This window comes from Adelges cooleyi, unplaced genomic scaffold (genome assembly GCF_023614345.1).
Source record: "Adelges cooleyi isolate 19-005CV unplaced genomic scaffold, UGA_ACOO_1.1 ACOO_flye_CR_arks_rails_tigmint_CR_PRNA_14, whole genome shotgun sequence".
In the NCBI taxonomy this organism is placed as follows: Eukaryota; Metazoa; Arthropoda; class Insecta; order Hemiptera; family Adelgidae; genus Adelges; species Adelges cooleyi.
The window spans coordinates 5,775-30,429 of record NW_026095795.1 but is presented as its reverse complement, the minus strand read 5'-3'; the positions used below and the strand labels follow the sequence as shown (position 1 = coordinate 30,429).

The window sequence follows — 24,655 nt, the reverse complement described above, 5'->3', positions numbered from 1 at the left end:
CTAAGCCGTTTATTTGTTAAAATGTATTATAACCGGCTTAAGTCATAATTACCAAATATTTTAATAAACAATAGGTGATATTTATAATGTGATTTATGAATATGACAATTTCCTCATGTTTTTAAAAACCATTTCAACTTCAATTATCCATGGAAATGAGTCAATATTAGCTACTGTAGTCTATACATATTTTGGTAAAGTTAATCTGATTTTTTTTTAACAATGTTATGCGTACATATTATCGTTTAGTTATAGCACTAAATTATATGTAACGAAAATAATACAATGATAAGAAAAACTACCAATTAATGGACACGATTTTTTCAGGTCTCAGACATAATAAATGAAACAAGCCTGAATAACATTGTCGTTATACTTATAACGGTAATATTATTTTTAGTAGTTCTTTATTTTAAAATAGTAAACCGAAGGAAGACAACATTAGCAAATCGAATACCAGGTCGAGATGGATTCTTTTTGGTGGAATGTTACCTATAGTTTTTGGAGGACCTGAAAAGCTATTGAAGAATATGTTAAAAGTTGGCAAAGAGTAATTACGCTTTACACAATCCTATTTGTTACATTTTATTAATCACAATATATAGTACTTTGAGAACAACAATAATTTGTTTGTTGTAATTGTTATATAGATACGAGTACGCCTTATTCAAAGTGTGGCTTTTTAATGACTTATACATATTTCCCAAAAAACCTGAAGATGTAGAAGCGGTTCTAACTAATACTAATCTGTTCCAAAAATCTAAACATTATAATGTGTTAAGCGAATCAATTATGGGCGATGGATTAACAACAAACAGGAAGTTCCATGAATGGAAAATGAACAGGTGAACTTTTTTAGAAAGATTATATATTTTTTTTTATTACAATTATAGAAAAACAAAACATAAAAAATAATATAGCGTCAATATGTATAACCAATTAAAAAATATAATGGAAAATATTTAAACATAGAGTTACCTACTTTCAAACATTATATAAATTTGATATCATACTTATAGAAAATTGGTATCTTCGGGGTTTAAGTTTTCATTGCTTAAATCGTTTGTACCAATATTTTACGAGGAAGCAAAATTCTTAAGCCAGGTGTTGTGCGAGAAACGGGAAAATAATACAAATGAATGTGAAATAAGCTGGGCAATCGGTATGGCGACATTGGAAATGATCGGAAGAACCGCTTTGGGTGTAAAATTTAATGCACAGAAAAACGCCAAGCACGTATTTGTGGAGAATTTACATGTCATACTAAAGGTATACTTTCAATATTTAATGATTTCTGGAACGAATCTATGTTACAAGGCATACTTAATAACTCAAAAGTACTTTACCGATAATGTGATTGAGCTGACATGTCAGTCTTTTGTAATGAAGATTTGTTTTAGGTTTGGGAATACCGAATAACACACCCGTGGTTAAGGAGCAAGATTCTCTTTCAGTTATCGTCGCTTAAACGCAAACATGACATTAGCCAGAGTAAAATTTACAATTTCATCGACAATTTAATCCAGAGAAAAAATACAGAGTTGAAAAATAATTTTAACAGTCAAGATCAACATAACGAAGAGTGTATTGGCCTTAAATCGTTTATAGAGATAATGCTCGAGAATGAACATCAGATGCCATTAAACCAATTACGTGATGAAATAATTACTGTTATGGCTGGTACGTGTTTTTTTAAAAATATTATTTCGATAGAACTACTAGAATATTTATTATATTAATTAACGTACTTATTAAAAGAGATAATTTTTTACATTTTTTTTTTTTATACATGGTATTAGGAGGTCAAGACACAACAGCTATGACGAACGCATGTACAATATTTATGTTGGCTCATCATCAGGATGTACAAAATAAAGTAACACAAATTTTGTATTCATATATACATTTTAAAATTACACATTATAGGTATTCTTGATAACGAAAAAAATGTATATTTTTTTTCTTGCCTAATAATAGGTGTTGGAAGAGTTATTGACAATATTTTCTTCTGGCGATCCCGATCGACAACCTACCTATGATGATTTACAAAAGATGGAATACTTGGAACGTGTAATCAAAGAAACTATGCGACATTTCCCCCCCCTTCCATTATTTGGCAGAAACGTAGAAAAGGAAACAATGATTGGAGGCTATTTAATCCCTGCAGGTACGGCCATAGATATATTTGTTTGATAATTAGGCACATTTGATGCTTAAAATAACTAAGTAAAGTAATTTTTAAAAATATCTGCAGGGTCAACGTTCGCAATTTTCCCTGCTCTGTTACACTTTAATGCGCAAATCTATCCCGACCCGGAGAAATTCAACCCGGACAACTTCTTGCCCGAAGCATGTCGCAGTCGCCATCCGTATTCGTTTCTTCCTTTTAGTGCTGGTTACAGGAATTGCCCCGGTTACAAATATGCAATGCTTCAAATGAAAACAGTCATCTCAACACTGGTCCGGTCTTATCGTTTTCATCCGTCGGATAAGTGTCCTAAACCAGAAAACCTTCGTGTAATGTTTTCAACGACACTAAAATTTGTCGACGGGTGTTACGTTAAAATAGAAGCGAGACCGTAATCAATTATTGAAGCAGATTTTAGAACCAAAATTATTTACACATTTATATTGTACTTTTCGGATATTTTGTAATGATATTAGATAGGGTTTTGTTATTTTTTAGATTTTAGGTATTTCGGTTATGGTTATTATTTTGGCTTACCAATTTGACGGTGTTGTCTCGTTTTACTAAATATTTTCTGTAAACTTTTTAAGTTACCTAAACGCATATTCTCTCGGTTTTAGACATCCTTAATGTGTTAGTGTATTATATTCTTCATATCGATGTCTTTATTTTTAGTTTTTGGACTTTTCTTTTTTTTTTCAAAATGAGATATTCTGTTATAAAGAATGGAAAGAGATTTTTTTGCCAATAACGTGATTAGTAAAATAGTTAATTTAAATAACTGCTAAAAGCATTAAAACATATGTCAATAAAACTGTCAACTAAACACTGTTTAGGTCTTATCGTTTTAATCCGTCGGATAAGTGTCCTAAACCAGAAAATCTTTGTGTAATGTTTTCAACGACACTAAAGTTTGTCGACGGGTTTTACGTTAAAATAGAAGCAAGACCGTAATCAATAATTGAAGCAAGGTTTTGAATTGTGTTATTTTAATTTAATGTAATCATATTAAATAGGGTTTCGTTATTTTTTATGTCGAATATGTAATTAGTAAAACCATTGTTATAAATAAAAACATTAAAAAATATGTTGAGAAAAAGTTAAAACGGTTCTTTGTAAAATTGTAATTTTTTACTCGTTACATTTTTGAATCGATATGAGGTTAAACTAGAGTGTTATTATTTTAGCCAGCCAAGAAAAAACATTATACCATTTTATTGTTATCATATTAAAAAATTATTTAATCAATTTTTATTTAAAATATGTAAACAATTCCAGTGAGACTTAGTAGGACTTAAAAATGAAAAAAGATATCTTTTCGTGGAGTCCTTTCTTGGATCCATATATTAATGAAAAAATTCACTTTAGAACAATATATTGTTGTATTTCAAAACCATATTATACTCATATCAGTGTGTTATTATAAAATAAATTACTAATCTAATAGTTATTTTTCAACTATATGCAGCAAAGCACAATTAACGGATGGTAAGCAATTTATCTTGGTAAAAACGGAATAATAAAAAAAAATGTAAAAACTCATTTACCCTCAAGGATGAAATATTTTTCTGCGTTTATTACAAAATTTCGAAACACATAACATTGATTATAGCGACCATATAAAAATAAATTGAAAATATAATTTTACTATACTCCTGTAATATTTTAAATAAAAATGTCTTATATCTATCTTTTTGGTGCTCATTTATACACCATACACTATGATTTTATAACATAAACTGACATAGTTCTGTTTTATTTCGCTTTATTCTAATTTGTCCTAGAATGTAAATTATGAATATGACAATTTGCCCATGTTTTTAAAAACCATTTCAACTTCGATCAATTCAATTTATTGGGGCTGTTACTTGTTTTATTACTTCAGGGAAATAAAACACTAAAGATTAATTTATTAAAAATTAGCAGAAGGTAATTACGCCTATCTATCACATTTTATTACTCTTTTCGTATTCTCAATTTCTAGTAATTTAAGAGAAACAATAATATGTTCGTTGTCCTTGTAATACAGGTACGAGAATACCAGATTAGCTACACTATAGTCGATACATATTTTAGTAAAGATCATCTGAATTTTTTTTTTTTTAATGTTATGCGTACATATTATCTTTTAGTTACAGCATAATTGTAAAATAAATTATTAATAGTTAAATATTTTAGCTTCAATTCAGGGCTGAGAAGGTGTCATTTTTACATTGGTATTGATAATTATCTAATTTATTAAATTTAAATGTAAGTAATAAACTTCGTAAAAACAAATATTTTTCCATTTTTTATCTCTTAACCTTTTTTTACAGCACTGTTATTTTAATAGTTATAAGTATAATTTGAAAAAAAAACAACTTATCATAGCGATATAGAATAAAGAATAAACAACTTAGTTTTTGATATATGAATATTTTAGCTTCGATGCAGAGCTGAGAAGGTATTGTTTTTACATTGATGTTTTTAATTAGTTTTCATATTTGTGTCTGGGCCCATGGATCACCTAAACCGCTTAATTTAGATAGTGTAACAAAAATAATCGTCATTATCCTAACCTAACCTAACCCAAAATGTATCTATCTTATTACTAAAATAAAAACATTTTTAAGATCTATAAACCATTTGTAAACATTTATATATTATGAATTCCCATTTCCGAAACTTCCACTACGGTTCAACTGATAAATCCCAAATCGAAAAGTTCATAATATGCGTATCGTTCACATTTAATAAAAAGAAGAAAAAAATAACAGTTTCCATGAGTGTTTCCATATCATTTTTACATAAGTATATATTAATAATTTCAAAACAAAACGTGATCTGGTTTCCAATAAGTCTCAACCACAATGTGCTAGTCTTGTATTTTGCAAATGAGCAGTTTACTTTAATGTCTTGAAAATATACTTACCAATTACCAAACGGTAGGCCGAAATTTAAAAACCTAAAACATATAAAACATTAATTGGGGTTAAATAAGCCATTACAGTGGGGTCGGGACATAGTGGGGGCATTGGAAAGTGACAGATTTACAGGCATTATTATAACTGAAAGTGTTAATTTTTATTAGTAAATAAACGCTTCGATGCGAATCAGAAGTATTTTATTTATAACAGTTCCGTCCAAACCAGTCAAAGTATAAAGCAGCAAAGTAAAAAAATATTAAAGTGAGGTACGGTGTTAAAAAACTAGCATCAATATGTTTGTTTGAAAGTAATTTTATCACATTCAGTTGTAATAATTCCTGTTAACCTGAGACCACCCCGTCCCCGTTATGCCGTGACCCTATTATACTGACTTTTTTTGGGAAAAAAACAAAAGATAATTATCATGACTAATTTAATACTGTTTACTATTGCACATATGGCTGAACAAATGTCTGCAACATGTGTAAGACTATTACTTCTGAAGATTGCTTGCATATTAGAGATAATAACAATATTCGCTTTATCTTTTTTTACTGTGGTAGACTGCAATTCTGCCGGCATGAACCGCTTCTCGTTCAAAATGATTGATACAATTTAAATTTGTTAATTTTAATTGTTAACTGTTATTCATCCAAGACTCAATGTTAGAGTTTTAATTTTTTTCAGGTAGATTTCCTATTTAAAGTACACAATACAACGAAAATACGTTTCTAATACGTAATAAATGTTTAAAAAAAAAATTTTTAAATCTCTAATAAGTTTTTAATTTTTTCTTTTTTTTTTGGTTTGTCAACGTGTATTGAATGTACTGCATCTAAAAATTATTTCATTTACCCATGTAATATAGTTCAAAAAATGCATACATACTTGTTATAATTATATTAAAGTACACAATATTACAATTACACTATAAAGAAACCAACGTGCGTTATTTCGCATTATTACCAAAGCAATATGCATAATATAAAATATTCTTTAATTGAGTGTAGTGTATTTTAAAATTCAAATTACACTTTCCGACATTATTACTATTGTGTTTTCATTAATTTCCTTTATAATAATTATAGAATAAATACAGTTTATGGAAGAGATGCAATTATCTAGCTAATTTTTTTTCTGGTGAATTTTTTTATTGTGTTAAAAACAATGACTTAATAAAAAAAAATAAAACATACCGGTTGTGCTTAACAAATAAAAATAAACAAATATGCCTAACAATGAAAAAAACCGAATTTGTTATGCAAACTTTAAAACAAATGACGTGGGATTATTTAGAGTCCAATTAAAACGAATAAAATATGTATACGCATTAACTTCCGTATAAAAATGTATTACAATGCAGTAAACGAGTTGACTTGAGAGCCTCAATGCCCGAAATAGACAATAATTTATTCCAAAGGCATTTCAATGACTTTCATATTTATTGTACACAATCTAATTTGTCAATCCTACGGATTTTAAATGCGTTTATTTTTTCTAAAGAAAAATATCAGTTTTTTAATTTTAGATCCTACCATTAGATAAGAACCAAACCACATTAAGCGAGACACAGAAACATCATGTCAATAACCATTTGTAAAGATTAAATAAAAAAAAAAACGGATCTTTATATCAAATATACAAAATGATACTTTTACATGTGTTCATTCGTCGATTTCTTTTAAATTGAAATTCTTGTTTAATTTCTAATGCCTTATAGTCTAAGTACAATAGGTATTCATGACTATAACTTTAAGAGTAGCAAAATCAGAAAAAATAATATATTTTATGGACGATTAAAAATGTCAGTACAGTTTGCATCAGAACAATAAGCTAGGGAGGCATGCAAAATAATTATTAATCATTAATTTTTACTATACATAGGTCATGCATCGTACATATAATAAACATAAATAAATACATACAAAAAACTTTTTTTATAGAAATATACTCGTACTAATATTTTGCAACAAATATAATGAAATTTTTTTTAAGCCTTAGATAGTCGTGAATAAGTTTAATTAATACTTGGCCTTGAGTTCAAATTAATATTGTGTTGTCGCCTAGTGTATTACCCATGATTAGCTTCGTTGTGGTGTACAAAATTATATTGTGTAATTCATTTTTTTAATTGTGTTGTTATAAAAATTTGAAAAACTATGTTACTTTTTTGAAATATATATAACAAATAGTGTATGTAGCTATGAGAGTATAGTTTGTAAGTTTTAATGTCCTTACATTGTTGTATATTGTGTCAAGTGAGTTATGGCTTTTTGAGGGCGTTTGAAATACAGTAACAAGTAGTTGAGTTTTTGATTTCGGGTATTTAAGTGTTAAATGAATTTGAATACTTTTGTTAGACAATGGTCTCATTGTATATTGACAAATATAAAGATTCTAATATTGTTATAAATTTATATTTACCTAACAAAAATTATAATATGTAAATTTATTTGCGCTTTAAAAAACAGTTATTATTGCTCTTCACTGTTTTTATTTTTATAAATAATTTGTTGTTACATTTTTTTAGATACGGTAGCTTCCTTAAGTTATAATTGTATTAACATTAACAAACAAAATAATAAATAAAGTTTATCGGGTACACAAAGTCGAACAATAGAATTTTAACCATATTATTGTTTTTACAATGACTTGGATTGATTTATTCAGTTATGCTTCGCCCTTACTAGACCACGACCCAATTATGCTGGCATAATTGGGTCGTGCACACTAATAAATACTTAAAAAGTATTGTTTTCAAACATGTAATGACATCATTGAATACTCAAAAGTGTATATAAATCAATAATTCAACTATTTACTAGCATCATTTATGTCTGTATTATTATTTTAAATGTATAAAATTTACTAAAAAATTTAACGTAATATATTGCACTAAAAATATAAAATAGTAGCTTATAATATATATATTACAATACTATTTGTATGCAAATTTTGAGTTTTAATTTAAGAGATAATTTTTTAGTTTTGATGTGAGTAGCCCAGGTTAGTCGCTTGTCAAGATGAATGCCTAAGTATTTAACAGAGTTTTCTGTTGGGATTATATTATTGTTAAGAGTTAATGGAGGACTAACTTTAAGTCCTAAAGTGAATGTAATATCTAATGATTTATTTTCATTTACTTTAATTTTCCACTGGTTAAACCAGGTTTCTAGCCCGTTAAGATGTATTTGCAGTTTATTAATGGCTGAATTAATTCTGGGTCGGAAGAAGTTATGCGGGTGTCACCTGCAAAAGTGGCTAGGTTAGTGATGTTTGAATGAGGTATGTCGGCAGTAAATAGATTATAAAGGGTAGAAGCGAGAATGCTACCTTGTGGAACACCAGCTTTTATAGGAAAAGTATTTGAAAGCTCATCATCGCATCTCACTTGGAAAGTACGGTGTGAGAGGAAAGATTTTAAGGTAAGATTTTAGAGGAGTGGGAATGAAACGAATTTTGTAGAGCAGGCCTTTGTGCCATACACGATCAAACGCCCGTGCTACGTCAAGGAATAAGGCTGAACAAAAATGTTTTTTTTCTAGAGAAGAGGCAATGTTGTCTACAATTCTGTGTACTTGGTGAAGGGCTGAATGATTATTTCTAAAACCAAATTGGGTATCTGGAATAATATTTTTTTCGTTTATAATTGGATAGATTCTTTTGATTATGATTTTTTCAAGGATTTTAGAGAAGGAGGGGAGTAGGCTAATTGGTCTATAGAACGAAGGGAGATGCGAGGGTTTCCCAGGATTATGAATTAGAATAATGACCTAGTGTTTCCAAGAAGAGGGGGTGTATGATAAACGGAGGATAGAGTTGAAGATGTGTGAGAGGTGAATAATAGCTTTTTTTGGTAATATTTTAATGATTTGATTTGCTTTAGGTCATGGCCGGGGGCTTTGTTGTTGGGAAGATTCTTAATGATATAATGGATTTCGGATGGAGAGGTATGTTTGGTTGGTAATGACATAGGGAGAATTTGGGAAAGAGTGGATTCTACGTGACTAACGGGATCATTGTCAGGCATGTCAGGATGAGGAGTGAATCTCATTTCTAGATCGGTTGCAAATAAGTTTGCCTTATCTAGATTAGATGTGGCTAAGGAGTGGTCAGGATGGCGTAGAGGAGGGATTTTATTTTTTTGGTTAAGGATATTTTTAGTAGCTTTCCATAATGAATTATTGGATAAGTTGAGTGAGTTTATATAATGTTGATATTTTTCTAATTGTGTTTGCACAGAATATTTTTTAAGGAGGATGTAAGCGTATTGTAGTTTCTTTTATCACTGGGCAAGTGTGACCTCTGCCATCTAGAGCGCGCTCGTCTTTTTTCAATTATTAGTTGAGAAATATGTTGGGGTGGGTGATAACTAGAGTTTTGAGTAGAATTAATAGGAATGGAAGAGTCGAGTGCTGCTTTTTGAATAATGGAAGTAAGAGATAGGACCGCAGTGTCATTGTGTGAGGGAGTTTTTAAAGGAATGTTAAGGAGAATTTGATGTTCAACAATACTGTGGAATTTTGGCCATATAGTTTTACCAGGCGTAATTGTAGGGTAAGATTTAGTTGTGTAAGAGAGATCATTTAAAGTTAATAAGACAGGTGTGTGATCGAAAGAGAGGTCTGAGGAATTAGTTATATTGTAAGAAAGGTGATTTGGAAAAGTAGTTATAAAAAATTCAAGAATGTCAGGTTGTCTGTTGATGTGCGTGGGCCAGTAGGTGGGATTTGGAGGGGCAATTATTTTTAGATTTTTTGTTGTTTTAAAGTTAATTAATGAGCGCCCTCTGGTGTTGACTATTCTAGAGCCCCAAGCGTGGTGTTTAGAATTAAAGTCACCACCAGCAATATAATTGTTACCTAGAGAAATAAAGTACTGTTCAAAATCAGATGTTTTTATATTAGGACGGTTTCTCTTTGGGGGTGGACAGTAAACTGAGGAAATGGTAGTAGGAATGTTATTTAGAATTAAGGTAGTATTTGTGGCTTGGATGATATTGCTTTGGTAGGGAGGAAGAGTTGAATGTTTAATATTTGATTTAATTAGTAGCGCAGAGCCCGCGTGAGCTGTGCCATCAGGATGGTCGATATGGTAGTTATAACCGGAATTTTAAAGAAGGAATTTGATGTCAAGTGGGCTTCGCTTACTAATAGGACATCTATAGGATTATTTATAAGAAAAGCTTGTAATTCGGTTTTTTGATTCATAAGACCATTAGAGTTCCAAAAAAGGATTTTTATTGGGTGATGATTATTAGTGTTACTATTTATCATTGTTGGAAATAAGAAGTTTATTGATGACGGTTGTTAGGAGGGAAATAATTAAGGTATTAATTAGGGATTTAAAATCGTCGAGAAAGGAGGAGAGTTTTAATGTCAATGGGTCTGAATCAACGGCGAAAGGAATATTAGTCTTATTAAATTGGCTGTTGGAATTTTTATCAACGGCATGAGAATATGAATTAGAGAGGTGGATAATTTAATTTGAAGTAATGCTTACACAGTGTTGGGCTTTACATTATTATTTGGGTGGACATTGTTAATACGACCTTGGTAGTTTTTTTTGAGGTGTTGATTGGATTGGTGTTCTTTATGGATTGGACAACCTCTGTAGTATTATTATTTTAAATATATAAGATTTACTAAAAAATTTAACGTAATATATTGCACTAAAAATATTAAATAGTAGCTTATATTATATATATTACAACGTTATTTGTATGCAAATGTATTATTTTAATGAAAATGTGAGTTTCACAAAGCCTATGAACGTATTCATAAATAATACCTATTGAAAATTTAATACTTAGTGGGAAAGCATATAATATGAGAGTATAAATGTAAGATTAGTTAAAAACCGAGTTAGTCGTTGTGTATAGTTGCTAAGAATTTGTTATAGAAAATTAGAATCTTAAGTTTTCGTCTTAAGAAAAATGCGATTAAATGAAATGGTTTTGTCTCGGCAGGTAAATAATTATCAACTTAACATTACAATTATTATGACTAGGATTTTAAGTAAAAAGAAAATCCTCACACATTTTTTAAAATCATTTTTATTGTTAAAATGATAAATGATAAATTCATAATAGTCTAAGTGCCCAAATTCTCTATGAATTGTTTTATGCCAGATATTAAAAAATACAATATTAGCCAGAAACTTGATGTTTTAATATACTAGCCACCTTATATACTAACTTGTTACTGCTTGGTAATATACTTTATCCTTATTTATAATTCCACCAATACTATACATTTATTTAGTACTTACAAGATACATGAAAATGCTCTTTCGTGGTTGCAGACTCGGCTGAAAATTTTTATAATTTAAAAACCATTTCAACTTCAACTATCTATGGAAATGAATCAATGCTAGTGTACTAGCTAATTAGCTACTGTAATCTACACATATTTTTAGTAAAGATAATCTGCTTTTTTTACCAATGTTATGTGTACAAATAAACTTTTAGTTATAGCACTAAATTATATGCAACGAAAAAAATACCATGATAAATAAAACTATTAATTAATGGACACAATATTTTCAGGTGTGGGACATAATAAATAATACAAGCCTGAATAACATTGTCGTTATACTTACAGCGGTAATATTATTTTTAGTAGTTCTTTATTTTAAAATTGTAAACTGGAGAAATACATCATTGGCAAAACAAATACCCGGTCCAAATGGATTCTTTTTTATGGTTATGTTGCATCTTTTACTTGGAGGACCTGAGAAACTATTGATGAATATATTCAACATTTTCAGAAAGTAATTATGTTGTAATCACGTCTATCTATTATATTTAATACTCTTTTCATATTCTCAAATTCTAGTAACTTAAGAGCAACAATAATTTGTTTGTTGTAATTGTAATATAGATACGAGAATACCTTACTCAAAGGATGGTTTTTTAATCACTTAATCGTATTTCCTAAAAAACCTGAAGATGTAGAAGCGGTTCTAACTAATACTAATCTGTTCCATAAATCTAAACATTATAATGTGTTAAGCGAATCAATTATGGGCGATGGAATATTTACAAACAGGATGTTCCATGAATGGAAAATGAACAGGTGAACTTTTTTAGTTTAGATTATATTTATTTTTTTTACAATTATAAAAAAAACAAAACAACAAAAAAACAATAAAGTGTCAATATGTATATCCAATTGAAAAATATAATGGAAAATATTAAAAAATAAAGTTGCATACTTTCAAACTTCATTTGAATTTGATATCATACTTATAGAAAATTGGTATCTTCGGGGTTTAAGTTTTCGATGCTTAAATCGTTCGTACCAATATTTTACGAGGAAGCAAAATTCTTAAGCCAGGTGTTGTACGAGAAACGGGAAAATAATACAGATGAATGTGAAATAAGCTGGGCAATCAGTATGGCGACATTGGAGATGATCGGAAGAACCGCTTTGGATGTAAAATTTAATGCACAGAAAAACACCAAGCACGAATTTGTGGAGAATTTGCATGTCATACTAAAGGTATACGTTCAATATTTAATGATTTCTGGAACGAAACTATATTACAAGGCACATTTTATAACTAATAAGTACTGTACCGATGATGTTTTTGAGTTGGCATGTCAGTCTTTTTTAATGAAGATTTGCTATAGGTTTGGGAATACCGAATGTTACACCCCTGGTTTCTGAACAAGAGTATCTTTCAGTTATCGTCCCTTAAACGCAAACATGACATTAGCCAACTTAAAATTTACAATTTCATCGACGATTTAGTTCAGAGAAAAAATACAGAATTGAAGAACAATATAAACAATCAGGAAGAATATAACGAAGAATGTATTGGCCTTAAATCTAAATCGTTTATTGAGATAATGCTCGAGAATGAAAATCAGTTGACATTTAACCAATTACGGGATGAAATAATTACTGTTATAATTGGTACGTGTTTTTTTTTAAAATGACTTTTGGAAAGAATTGGTCGTATGTTTATTATATATTTTAACATGCGTATTAAGAGGAATTGTTTTTCTCTATTTTTTTTTTTATGTGGTATTTAGGAGGTCAAGACACAACAGCTATGACGAACGCATGTATAATATTTATGTTGGCTCATCATCAGGATGTACAAAATAAAGTAACCCATATTTTGTATTTTTATATAAATTTTAAAATTACACGTTTTGGGTATTCTTGGTAACGAAAAAATTGTATATTTTTTTCTTTGCCTCATAATAGGTGTTGGAAGAGTTATTGACAATATTTTCTTCTGGCGATCCCGATCGACAACCTACCTATGATGATTTACAAAACATGGAATACTTGGAACGTGTAATCAAAGAAACTATGCGACATTTCCCCCCCCTCCCATTATTTGGCAGAAACGTAGAAAAGGAAACAATGATTGGAGGCTATTTAATCCCTGCAGGTACGGCCATAGATATATTTGTTTGATAACTATCCACAATTGATACTTAAAATAACAAAGTAAAGTAATTTTTAAAAATATCTGCAGGGTCAACGTTCCTAATTTTCCCTGCTCTGTTACACTTTAATGCGCAAATCTATCCCGATCCGGAGAAATTCAACCCGGACAACTTCTTGCCCGAAGCATGTCGCAGTCGCCATCCGTATTCGTTTCTTCCTTTTAGTGCTGGTTATAGGAATTGCCCCGGTTACAAATATGCAATGCTTCAAATGAAAACAGTCATCTCAACTCTGATCCGGTCTTATCGTTTTCATCCGTCGGATAAGTGTCCTAAACCAGAAAATCTTCGTGTAATGTTTTCAACGACACTAAAATTTGTCGACGGGTGTTACGTTAAAATAGAAGCGAGACCGTAATCAATTATTGAAGCAGATTTTAGAACCAAAATTATTTACACATTTATATTGTACTGTTCGGATATTTTGTAATGATATTAGATAGGGTTTTGTTATTTTTTAGATTTTAGGTATTTCGGTTATGGTTATTATTTTGGCTTACCAATTTGTCGGTGTTGTCTCGTTTTACTAAATATTTTCTGTAAACTTTTTAAGTTACCTAAACGCATATTCTCTCGGTTTTAGACATCATTAATGTGTAAGTGTATTATATTCTTCATATCGATGTCTTTATTTTTAGTTTTTGGACTTAAATAACTGCTAAAAGCATTAAAAAATATGTCAATAAAACTGTCATCTAAACACTGTTTAGGTCTTATCGTTTTAATCCGTCGGATAAGAGTCCTAAACCAGATAATCTCCGTGTAATGTTTTCAACGACACTAAAGTTTGTCGAAGGGTTTTACGATAAAATAGAAGCAAGACCGTAATCAATTATTGAAGCAAAGTTTTTAATAGTGTTATTTTAATTTAATGTAATCATATTAAATAGGGTTTCGTTATTTTTCATGACGAATATGTAGTTAGTAAAACCGTTGTTATAAATAAAAACATTAAAAAATATGTTAATTTTTTACTCGTTACATTTTTGAATCGATATGAGGTTAAATTAGAGTGTTATTATTTTAGCCAGCCAAGAAAAAACATTATACCATTTTATTATTATCATATTAAACAAATTATTTAATCAATTCCTATTTAAAATATGTAAACAATTCCAGGGAGACTTAGTAGGACTTAAAAATTAAAAAAAGATATCTTTTCGTGGAGTCCTTTCTTGGATCCATATAATTATGAAAAAATTCACTTTAGAACAATATATTGTTGTATTTCAAAACCATATTATACTCATATCAGTGTGTTATTATAAAATAAATTACTAATCTAATAGTTAATTTCCAACTATAATCAGCAAACTACGATTAACGGATGATAAGCAATTTGTCTTGATAAAAACGGAATAATAAAAAAAAATGTAAAACTCTTTTACCCTCAAGGATAAATGTTTTTATAACATAAACTGACATAATTTTGTTTTATTTCGCTTTATTCTAATGTGTCCTAGAATGTAAATTATGAATATGACAATTTGCCCATGTTTTTAAAAACCATTTCAACTTCGATCAATTCAATTTATTGGGGCTGTTACTTGTTTTATTACTTCAGGGAAATAAAACACTAAAGATTAATTTATTAAAAATTAGCAGAAGGTAATTACGCCTATCTATCACATTTTATTACTCTTTTCGTATTCTCAATTTCTAGTAATTTAAGAGAAACAATAATATGTTCGTTGTCCTTGTAATACAGGTACGAGAATACCAGATTAGCTACACTATAGTCGATACATATTTTAGTAAAGATCATCTGAATTTTTTTTTTTTTAATGTTATGCGTACATATTATCTTTTAGTTACAGCATAATTGTAAAATAAATTATTAATAGTTAAATATTTTAGCTTCAATTCAGGGCTGAGAAGGTGTCATTTTTACATTGGTATTGATAATTATCTAATTTATTAAATTTAAATGTAAGTAATAAACTTCGTAAAAACAAATATTTTTCCATTTTTTATCTCTTAACCTTTTTTTACAGCACTGTTATTTTAATAGTTATAAGTATAATTTGAAAAAAAAACAACTTATCATAGCGATATAGAATAAAGAATAAACAACTTAGTTTTTGATATATGAATATTTTAGCTTCGATGCAGAGCTGAGAAGGTATTGTTTTTACATTGATGTTTTTAATTAGTTTTCATATTTGTGTCTGAGCCCATGAATCACCTAAACCGCATACTTTAGATAGTGTAACAAAAATAATCGTCATTATTCTTACCTAACCTAACCCAAAATGTATCTATCTTATTACTAAAATAAAAACATTTTATGATCTATAAACCATTTGTAAACATTAATATATTATGAATTCCCATTTCCGAAACTTCCACTACGGTTCAACTGATAAATCCCAAATCGAACAGTTCATAATATGCGTATCGTTCACATTTAATAAAAAGAAGAAAAAAATAACCGTTTCCATATCATTTTTACATAAGTATATATTATTAATTTCAAAACAAAACGTGATCTGGTTTCCAATAAGTCTCAACCACAATGTACTAGTCTTGTATTTTGCAAATTAACAGTTTACTTTTATGTCTTGAAAATATACATACCCATTACCAAACGGTAGGCCGAAATTTAAAAACCTGTAAAGTGACAGATTTACAGGAATTATTATAACTGAAAGTGTTAATTTTTATTAGTAAATAAACGCTTCGATGCGAAACAGTAGTATTTTTTTTATAACAGTACCGTCCAAACCAGTCACAGTAAAAAGCAGCAAAGTAAGAAAATATTAAAGTGAGGTGCTGTGTTAAAAAACTAGCATCAAAATGTTTGTTTGAAAGTCATTTTATCACATTCAGTTGTAATAATTCCTGTAAACCTGAGACCTCCCCGTCCCCGTTATGCCGTGACCCTACTATACTGACTTTTTTTGGGAAAAAAACAAAAGATAATTATCATGACTAATTTGATACTGTTTACTATTGCACATATGGCTGAACAAATGTCTGCAACATGTGTAAGACTATTACTTCTGAAGATTGCTGCCATATTAGAGATAATAACAATATTCGCTTTATCTTTTTTTACTTCGGTAGACTGCAATTCTACCGGCACGAACCACTTCTCGTTCAAAATGAGTGATACAATTTAAATTTGTTAATTTTAATTGTTAACTGTTATTCATCCAAGACTCAATGTTAGAGTTTTAATTTTTTTTCAGGTAGATTTCCTATTTAAAGTACACAATACAACAAAAATACGTTTCTAATACATAATAAATGTTTAAAAAAAAATAAAAAAGTCTCTAATAAGTTTTTAATTTTTTCTTTTTTATTTGGTTTGTCAACGTGTATTGAATGTACTGCATCTAAAAATTATTTCACTTACCCATGTAATATAGTTCAAAAAATGCATACATACTTGTTATATTAATATTAAAGTACACAATATTACAATTACACTATAAAGAAACCATCGTGCATTATTTCGCATTATTACAAAAGCAATATGCATAATATAAAATATTCTTTATTTGAGTGTAGTGTATTTTAAAATTCAAATTACACTTTCCGACATTATTACTATTGTGTTTTCATTAATTTCCTTTATAATAATTATAGAATAAATACAGTTTATGGAAGAGATACAATTATCAAGCTAATTTTTTTTCTGGTGAATTTTAATTTATATTTTTTTGCGCTTAAAAAAAACAGTTTTTATTGTTCTTGACTGTTTTTACTTTTTTAAATAATTTGCTGTTACATTTTTTTTAGATACGGTAGACTTACCCAATGTTATTATTGTGTTAACATTAACAAACCAAATTATAAATAAATTTTATCGGGTACACAAAGTCGAATAATACAATTAGATGATGCTCTATTTAGTACGATCTAATTTATTTTTAATGAATTAGATAACAGTAACAAGGTGATTGTTGTATCCTTGGACTTAAAAAAGGCATTTGATACTGTGAATCGCAAAATATTACTACAGATATTGCCCAATTTTTATATTAATATGTTATTTATTTTGCCCTATATCAATCAATATTCCAATATGGAATGTTAGTATGGGGGGGGGGAGGGATTAGGCGGTAATGTTCTAAATAAATTGCAAGTAAACCAAAATAACATAATAAGAATTTGTTTAAACAAGAACTCCTTGCAACATTCTACGACTCAAAATTATAGAGAGCTGGGTATTTTACCAACCAGATTTCTTCATAAAAAATTGACATTTCGCACACTTTTAAAAGGTTCATACAAGGTAAAAATTATAAATTGTTGGAAGGTAATAGAGAAAATATACGGTATAATATACCTGTCAAATTGTTTTTATAAAGCTTTTGTTAATTATTTAGAACCTATGTATTTTAAATCTTTGCCGTGGCATTATAAAAAAAAAATTCACTATTCTAAAAGTAATGTTAAAGAAATTGTGTATTAATAATAGTTTTCTAAAATAGTTTAAGTCATTCATATGTTTCTGTTATATTTAATATTACATCTCATACTCACAATTTTTCTATTGTTAAAATTTTTAAATTTTTTTTTGGTTTTTTACTTCTATTTTATTTATTACATTACTTTGTTACTTAATGATATAATTTGTGTTCTTAATTATTAATTAATTACTCTCTATCTCTAACACAAGCTATTATAGCTTAAAAGAGATAGATAATCATGTAAACTAACTTGATGTTTTTGTATTCTATGTATTTTATGATGGTTTTTTAAAATTAAATTAAATTAAAAAAAAAATAAACATGGTATGGCAAAATTATTTGGATTCTACGCCACTCACTCATAAACTTAAAAATGTTAAGAAAATTATTGAAAATGGCCTATTCCCTCACACTTAGTAAGACGGCACGAAGTCACCTTAACAAAAGCCAGAATGGGACATTCTCTGTTAACACAAGCATAACAAACAAATAAGGATCCTCCTACCCATTGCGATAATTGCCAAGTCGACCTAACTATAACCAACTTACTGAATCCAACATACAGGGTGTTCCAGCATGAAAGGTGAGTAGTAGGTGATTGGGCATCTAGAGGACCCCCAAATAAGCCCCCCATTTTCATTTTTTCGATAAGTCAAAAATTGAAGGTTTCGGCAATTAAGTAAAAAAACAATGACTTAAGAAAAAAAAATTACGCCCTGTTATTCAGTGCTAAAGCTCACCTTAAAAGAGGGGTCACATCATTTTCAGTCCCTTTCGGCTTCTAACTCAAAAAATGATAAGAGAAAAATGATTAGAGACCAGAAATAAATGATAAGTGATAAAAGATAAATGCTAAGACATAATTGATAAGAGATAAAAGAAAAGAGATAATTGGTAAGAGATAAATTATGAGAGATTTAAGATAAATGATAAGAGATTAGAGATAAATGATTAGAAACAAGAGATGAGAAATAAATGATAAAATATAAGTGATAGGAGACAAATGATTAGAGACTAGAGGTAAGAAATAAATGATAGGATAAGTGATAAGAGAAGAGTTAGGGTCTGAAAAAGACTGAAACTGATGTGACCCCTCTTCTAAGGTGAACATTTTGCACTGAATAACATGAATTAATTTTTTGGTTTTTTAGGTCATTATTTTTTTACTTGACTGTCGAAACCTTCAATTTTTGACTTATCGAAAAAATGAAAACGGGGGCTTATTTGGGGATCCCCCAGATTTTCAATCACCTATTACTTACCTTTCATGCTGGAACACCCTGTATAATCCAGGACAGCTCAAAGCATCTAGACAAATGAAAAACCATATATATGCCGATCATTTTCGAAGGAGCCTTAAATGAAAAGAACAGCACTAAAAAAAAAATATTTTTTAACTAAAATAAACATTGCAGTTAGCCTCTAAGAACTTTACCTTTTGTCCTTTTGTAAAGAACTTAATATCACTTAGTCCTTGAGTCTACAAACGTATAATTGGCTAATAACCGCAGTTGTTGAAGCCTTGACGTAAATAAAACATACCGGTTGTGCTAAACAAAAAAAAAAAAAAATATGCCCAATAATGAAAAAAACCGAAATTGTTATGCAAACTTTAAAACAAATGACGTGGGATTATTTAGAGTCCAATTAAACGAATAAAATATGTATACGCATTAACTTCCGTATAAAAATGTATTACAATGCAGTAAACGAGTTGACTTGAAAGCCTCAATGCCCGAAATAGACAATAATTTATTCCAAAGGCATTTCAATGACTTTCATATTTATTGCACACAATCTAATTTGTCAATCCTACGGATTTTAAATGTGTTTTTTTTTTCCTAAAGAAAAATATCAGATTTTTAATTTTAGATCCTACCATTAGATAAGAACCAAACCACATTAAGCGAGACACAGAAACATTATGTCTTTACATTGTTTCAAGTGAGTTATGGCTTTTTGAGGGCGTTTGAAATACAGTAACAAGTAGTTGAGTTTTTGATTTCGGGTATTTAAGTGTTAAATGAATTTGAATACTTTTGTTAGATAATGGTCTCATTGTATATTGACAAATATAAACATTCTAATATTGTTATAAATTTCTATTTACCTAACAAACATTATAGTTCATATGATACGTTAAAAAATACATATGTTTATTTATTAAATAGTACAAAACAGGCAAAACCCAAGACGTCCAATAGTTAAATTTAGTGTCAGTTGTATTATAATTACAATGTATAATTACTTAACCCTACCCTGCATGATTTTGTATTTACACCACATGACAACAGACAAGGTTTCAAAATAAATAGTCAAAAAAAACTTTGTTGTTTAGAAATTATTAAGTACACAATATTACAATTACACTATAAAGAAACCATCTTGCGTTATTTCTCATTATTACATAAGCAATATGCAAAATATCAAATATTCATTAATCACGTGTAGTGTCGTTTAAAATTAAAATTACATTTGCTGAAATTACATTTTCTTTTATAATATTATAGAATAAATACAGTTTATGGAAGAGATGCAATTATCAAGCTGATTTTTTTTTTTTGGTGAAATTTCAATGTAAATTTATTTGCGCTTTAAAAAAACAGTTATTATTGCTCTTCACTGTTTTTATTTTTATAAATAATTTGTTGTTGCATTTTTTTAGATGCGGTAGCCTCCCTAAGTTATAATTGTATTAACATTAACAAACAAAATAATAAATAAAGTTTATCGAGAAAACAAAGTCGAATAATACAATTTTAACCATATCATTGTTTTTACAATGACTTGGATTGATTTATTCAGTTATGCTTCGCCCTTACTAGACCACGACCCAATTATGCTGGCATAATTATTTCACAGAACTTATGAACGTACTCATAAATAATACCTATTGAAAATTGAATACTAGTGGGAAAGCATATAATATGATAGTATAAAATGTAAGAATAATTAAAAACCTAGTTAGTCGTTGTGTATAGTTGCTTTGAATTTATTATAGAAAATTAGAATCTTAAGTTTTCGTCGTAAAAAAAATGGGATTAAATGAAATGGTTTTGTCTCGGCAGGTAAATAATTATCAACTTAACATTACAATTATTATGACTAGGATTTTAAGTAAAAAGAAAATCCTCATATATTTTTAAATCATTTTTATTGTTAAAATGATTACACTAAAATTATACTAACTTCTTCAGATTCCTCTAAATTGTCTATTATCTAATATCTAAAATTAAAAAGTTTATAGCGACATTCGTAAAATGATCGTGTTTTTATTATAATTTCCAAATTTTGGATAGTGTAAGATAAAATAATCGTCATTAACCTAACCTAACCCTAAACGTACCTTATGACTAAAATAAAAACATTTTTTGATCAATACATTTTTAAACATATACATATTATTATGAATTCCTATTTTCCAAACTTCCACTAAGGTTCCACTGAAAATCCCAAATTGAAAATTTCATAATATGCGTATCGCTGACATTCAATAAAAAAAAAAAAAAGGATTTCCATAAATGTATTATTTTGTCATAAAAAATTGATGTGTTCTTACAAAACGGTAACCCAAAATATAAAAGATTAATGCCCATATTTGAGTTTAATACAAATGGCATATGACTATCATTATCTGTTTAAAAAAAGTTAGTTGAATATTGTGTGAGTATTATGTTACTAATTATTGTATGTAGAAACTTAAATTTTGGCATATGGACTAAGCTGTTTGTTTGTTAAAATGTATTATAACCGGCCTAAGTCAAAATTACCAAATATTTTAATAAACAATAGGTGATATTTATAATGTGATTTATGAATATGACAATTTCCTCATGTTTTTAAAAACCATTTCAACTTTAACTATCCATTGAAATGAGTGAATGCTAGTGTATTAGCTAATTAGCTACTGTAGTATATACATATTTTGGTAAAGTTAATCTGATTTTTTTTTAACAATGTTATGCGTACATATTATCGTTTAGTTATAGCACTAAATTATATGTAACGAAAATAATACAATGATAAGAAAAACTACCAATTAATGGACACGATTTTTTCAGGTCTCAGACATAATAAATGAAACAAGCCTGAATAACATTGTCGTTATACTTATAACGGTAATATTATTTTTAGTAGTTCTTTATTTTAAAATAGTAAACCGAAGAAAGACAACATTAGCAAATCGAATACCAGGTCGAGATGGATTCTTTTTGGTGGGAATGTTACCTATAATTTTTGGAGGACCTGAAAAGCTATTGAAGAATATTTTAAAAGTTGGCAGAGAGTAATTACGCTTTACACAATCCTATTTGTTACATTTCATTAATCACAATATTTAGTACTTTGAGATCAACAATAATTTGTTTGTTGTAATTGTAATATAGATACGAGTACGCCTTATTCAAAGTGTGGCTTTTTAATGACTTATACATATTTCCCAAAAAACCTGAAGATGTAGAAGCGGTTCTAACTAATACTAATCTGTTCCAAAAATCTAAACATTATAATGTGTTAAGCGAATCAATTATGGGCGATGGAATATTTACAAACAGGAAGTTCCATGAATGGAAAATGAACAGGTGAACGTTTTTAGAAAGATTATATATTTTTTTTTATTACAATTATAGAAAAACAAAACATAAAAAATAATATAGCGTCAATATGTATAACCAATTGAAAAATAAAATGGAAAATATTTAAACATAGAGTTACCTACTTTCAAACATTATATAAATTTGATATCATACTTATAGAAAATTGGTATCTTCGGGGTTTAAGTTTTCATTGCTTAAATCGTTTGTACCAATATTTTACGAGGAAGCAAAATTCTTAAGCCAGGTGTTGTGCGAGAAACGGGAAAATAATACAAATGAATGTGAAATAAGCTGGGCAATCGGTATGGCGACATTGGAAATGATCGGAAGAACCGCTTTGGGTGTAAAATTTAATGCACAGAAAAACGCCAAGCATGTATTTGTGGAGAATTTACATGTCATACTAAAGGTATACTTTCAATATTTAATGATTTCTGGAACGAATCTATGTTACAAGGCATACTTAATAACTCAAAAGTACTTTACCGATAATGTGATTGAGCTGACATGTCAGTCTTTTGTAATGAAGATTTGTTTTAGGTTTGGGAATACCAAATAGTACACCCGTGGTTAAGGAGCAAGATTCTCTTTCAGTTATCGTCGCTTAAACGCAAACATGACATTAGCCAGAGTAAAATTTACAATTTCATCGACAATTTAATCCAGAGAAAAAATACAGAGTTGAAAAATAATTTTAACAGTCAAGATCAACATAACGAAGAGTGTATTGGCCTTAAATCGTTTATAGAGATAATGCTCGAGAATGAACATCAGATGCCATTAAACCAATTACGTGATGAAATAATTACTGTTATGGGTGGTACGTGATTTTTAAAAAATATTATTTCGATAGAACTACCAGAATATTTATTATATTAATTAACATACTTATTAAAAGAGATATTTTTTTACATTTTTTTTTTTTTTATATGGCATTAGGAGGACAAGACACAACAGCTATGACGAACGCATGTACAATATTTATGTTGGCTCATCATCAGGATGTACAAAATAAAGTAACCCATATTTTGTATTCATATATAAATTTTAAAATTACACATTATAGGTATTCTTGATAACGAAAAAAATGTATATTTTTTTTCTTGCCTAATAATAGGTGTTGGAAGAGTTATTGACAATATTTTCTTCTGGCGATCCCGATCGACAACCTACCTATGATGATTTACAAAAGATGGAATACTTGGAACGTGTAATCAAAGAAACTATGCGACATTTCCCCCCCCTTCCATTATTTGGCAGAAACGTAGAAAAGGAAACAATGATTGGAGGCTATTTAATCCCTGCAGGTACGGCCATAGATATATTTGTTTGATAATTAGGCACATTTGATGCTTAAAATAACTAAGTAAAGTAATTTTTAAAAATATCTGCAGGGTCAACGTTCGCAATTTTCCCTGCTCTGTTACACTTTAATGCGCAAATCTATCCCGACCCGGAGAAATTCAACCCGGACAACTTCTTGCCCGAAGCATGTCGCAGTCGCCATCCGTATTCGTTTCTTCCTTTTAGTGCTGGTTACAGGAATTGCCCCGGTTACAAATATGCAATGCTTCAAATGAAAACAGTCATCTCAACACTGGTCCGGTCTTATCGTTTTCATCCGTCGGATAAGTGTCCTAAACCAGAAAATCTTCGTGTAATGTTTTCAACGACACTAAAATTTGTCGACGGGTGTTACGTTAAAATAGAAGCGAGACCGTAATCAATTATTGAAGCAGATTTTAGAACCAAAATTATTTACACATTTATATTGTACTTTTCGGATATTTTGTAATGATATTAGATAGGGTTTTGTTATTTTTTAGATTTTAGGTATTTCGGTTATGGTTATTATTTTGGCTTACCAATTTGACGGTGTTGTCTCGTTTTACTAAATATTTTCTGTAAACTTTTTAAGTTACCTAAACGCATATTCTCTCGGCTTTAGACATCATTAATGTGTAAGTGTATTATATTCTTCATATCGATGTCTTTGTTTTTAGTTTTTTTTTTTTTTCAAAATGAGATATTCTGTAATAAAGAATGGAAAGAGATTTTTTTGCCAATAACGTGATTAGTAAAAC

At 28.9% G+C, this 24,655-nt stretch overlaps 1 protein-coding gene across 3 annotated transcripts in view; it reads left to right on the top strand.

Annotated features, from left to right (window-relative positions):
- Nucleotides 1–24,413, top strand: part of LOC126847994 (cytochrome P450 4C1-like) — a 47,728-nt gene extending 23,315 nt beyond the window's left edge. Inside the window, exons 1-8 of one of the 3 annotated variants that reach the window (XM_050588490.1) lie at nt 11,040–11,062; nt 22,038–22,261; nt 22,362–22,556; nt 22,731–22,980; nt 23,112–23,391; nt 23,511–23,587; nt 23,689–23,878; nt 23,966–24,413. In XM_050588490.1, coding sequence (XP_050444447.1) covers nt 11,045–11,062; nt 22,038–22,261; nt 22,362–22,556; nt 22,731–22,980; nt 23,112–23,391; nt 23,511–23,587; nt 23,689–23,878; nt 23,966–24,294 — 1,563 coding nt within the window. In that variant the 5' untranslated portion in view covers nt 11,040–11,044 and the 3' untranslated portion in view covers nt 24,295–24,413. Of the gene's footprint in view, nt 1–11,039; nt 11,063–12,841; nt 13,014–13,132; nt 13,210–13,310; nt 13,501–13,587; nt 14,586–20,974; nt 21,045–22,037; nt 22,262–22,361; nt 22,557–22,730; nt 22,981–23,111; nt 23,392–23,510; nt 23,588–23,688; nt 23,879–23,965 lie in introns of those variants that run through there. The other 2 variants (XM_050588489.1, XM_050588488.1) reach the window with 2 other exon arrangements.
- Nucleotides 24,414–24,655: the final 242 nt, after the last annotated feature.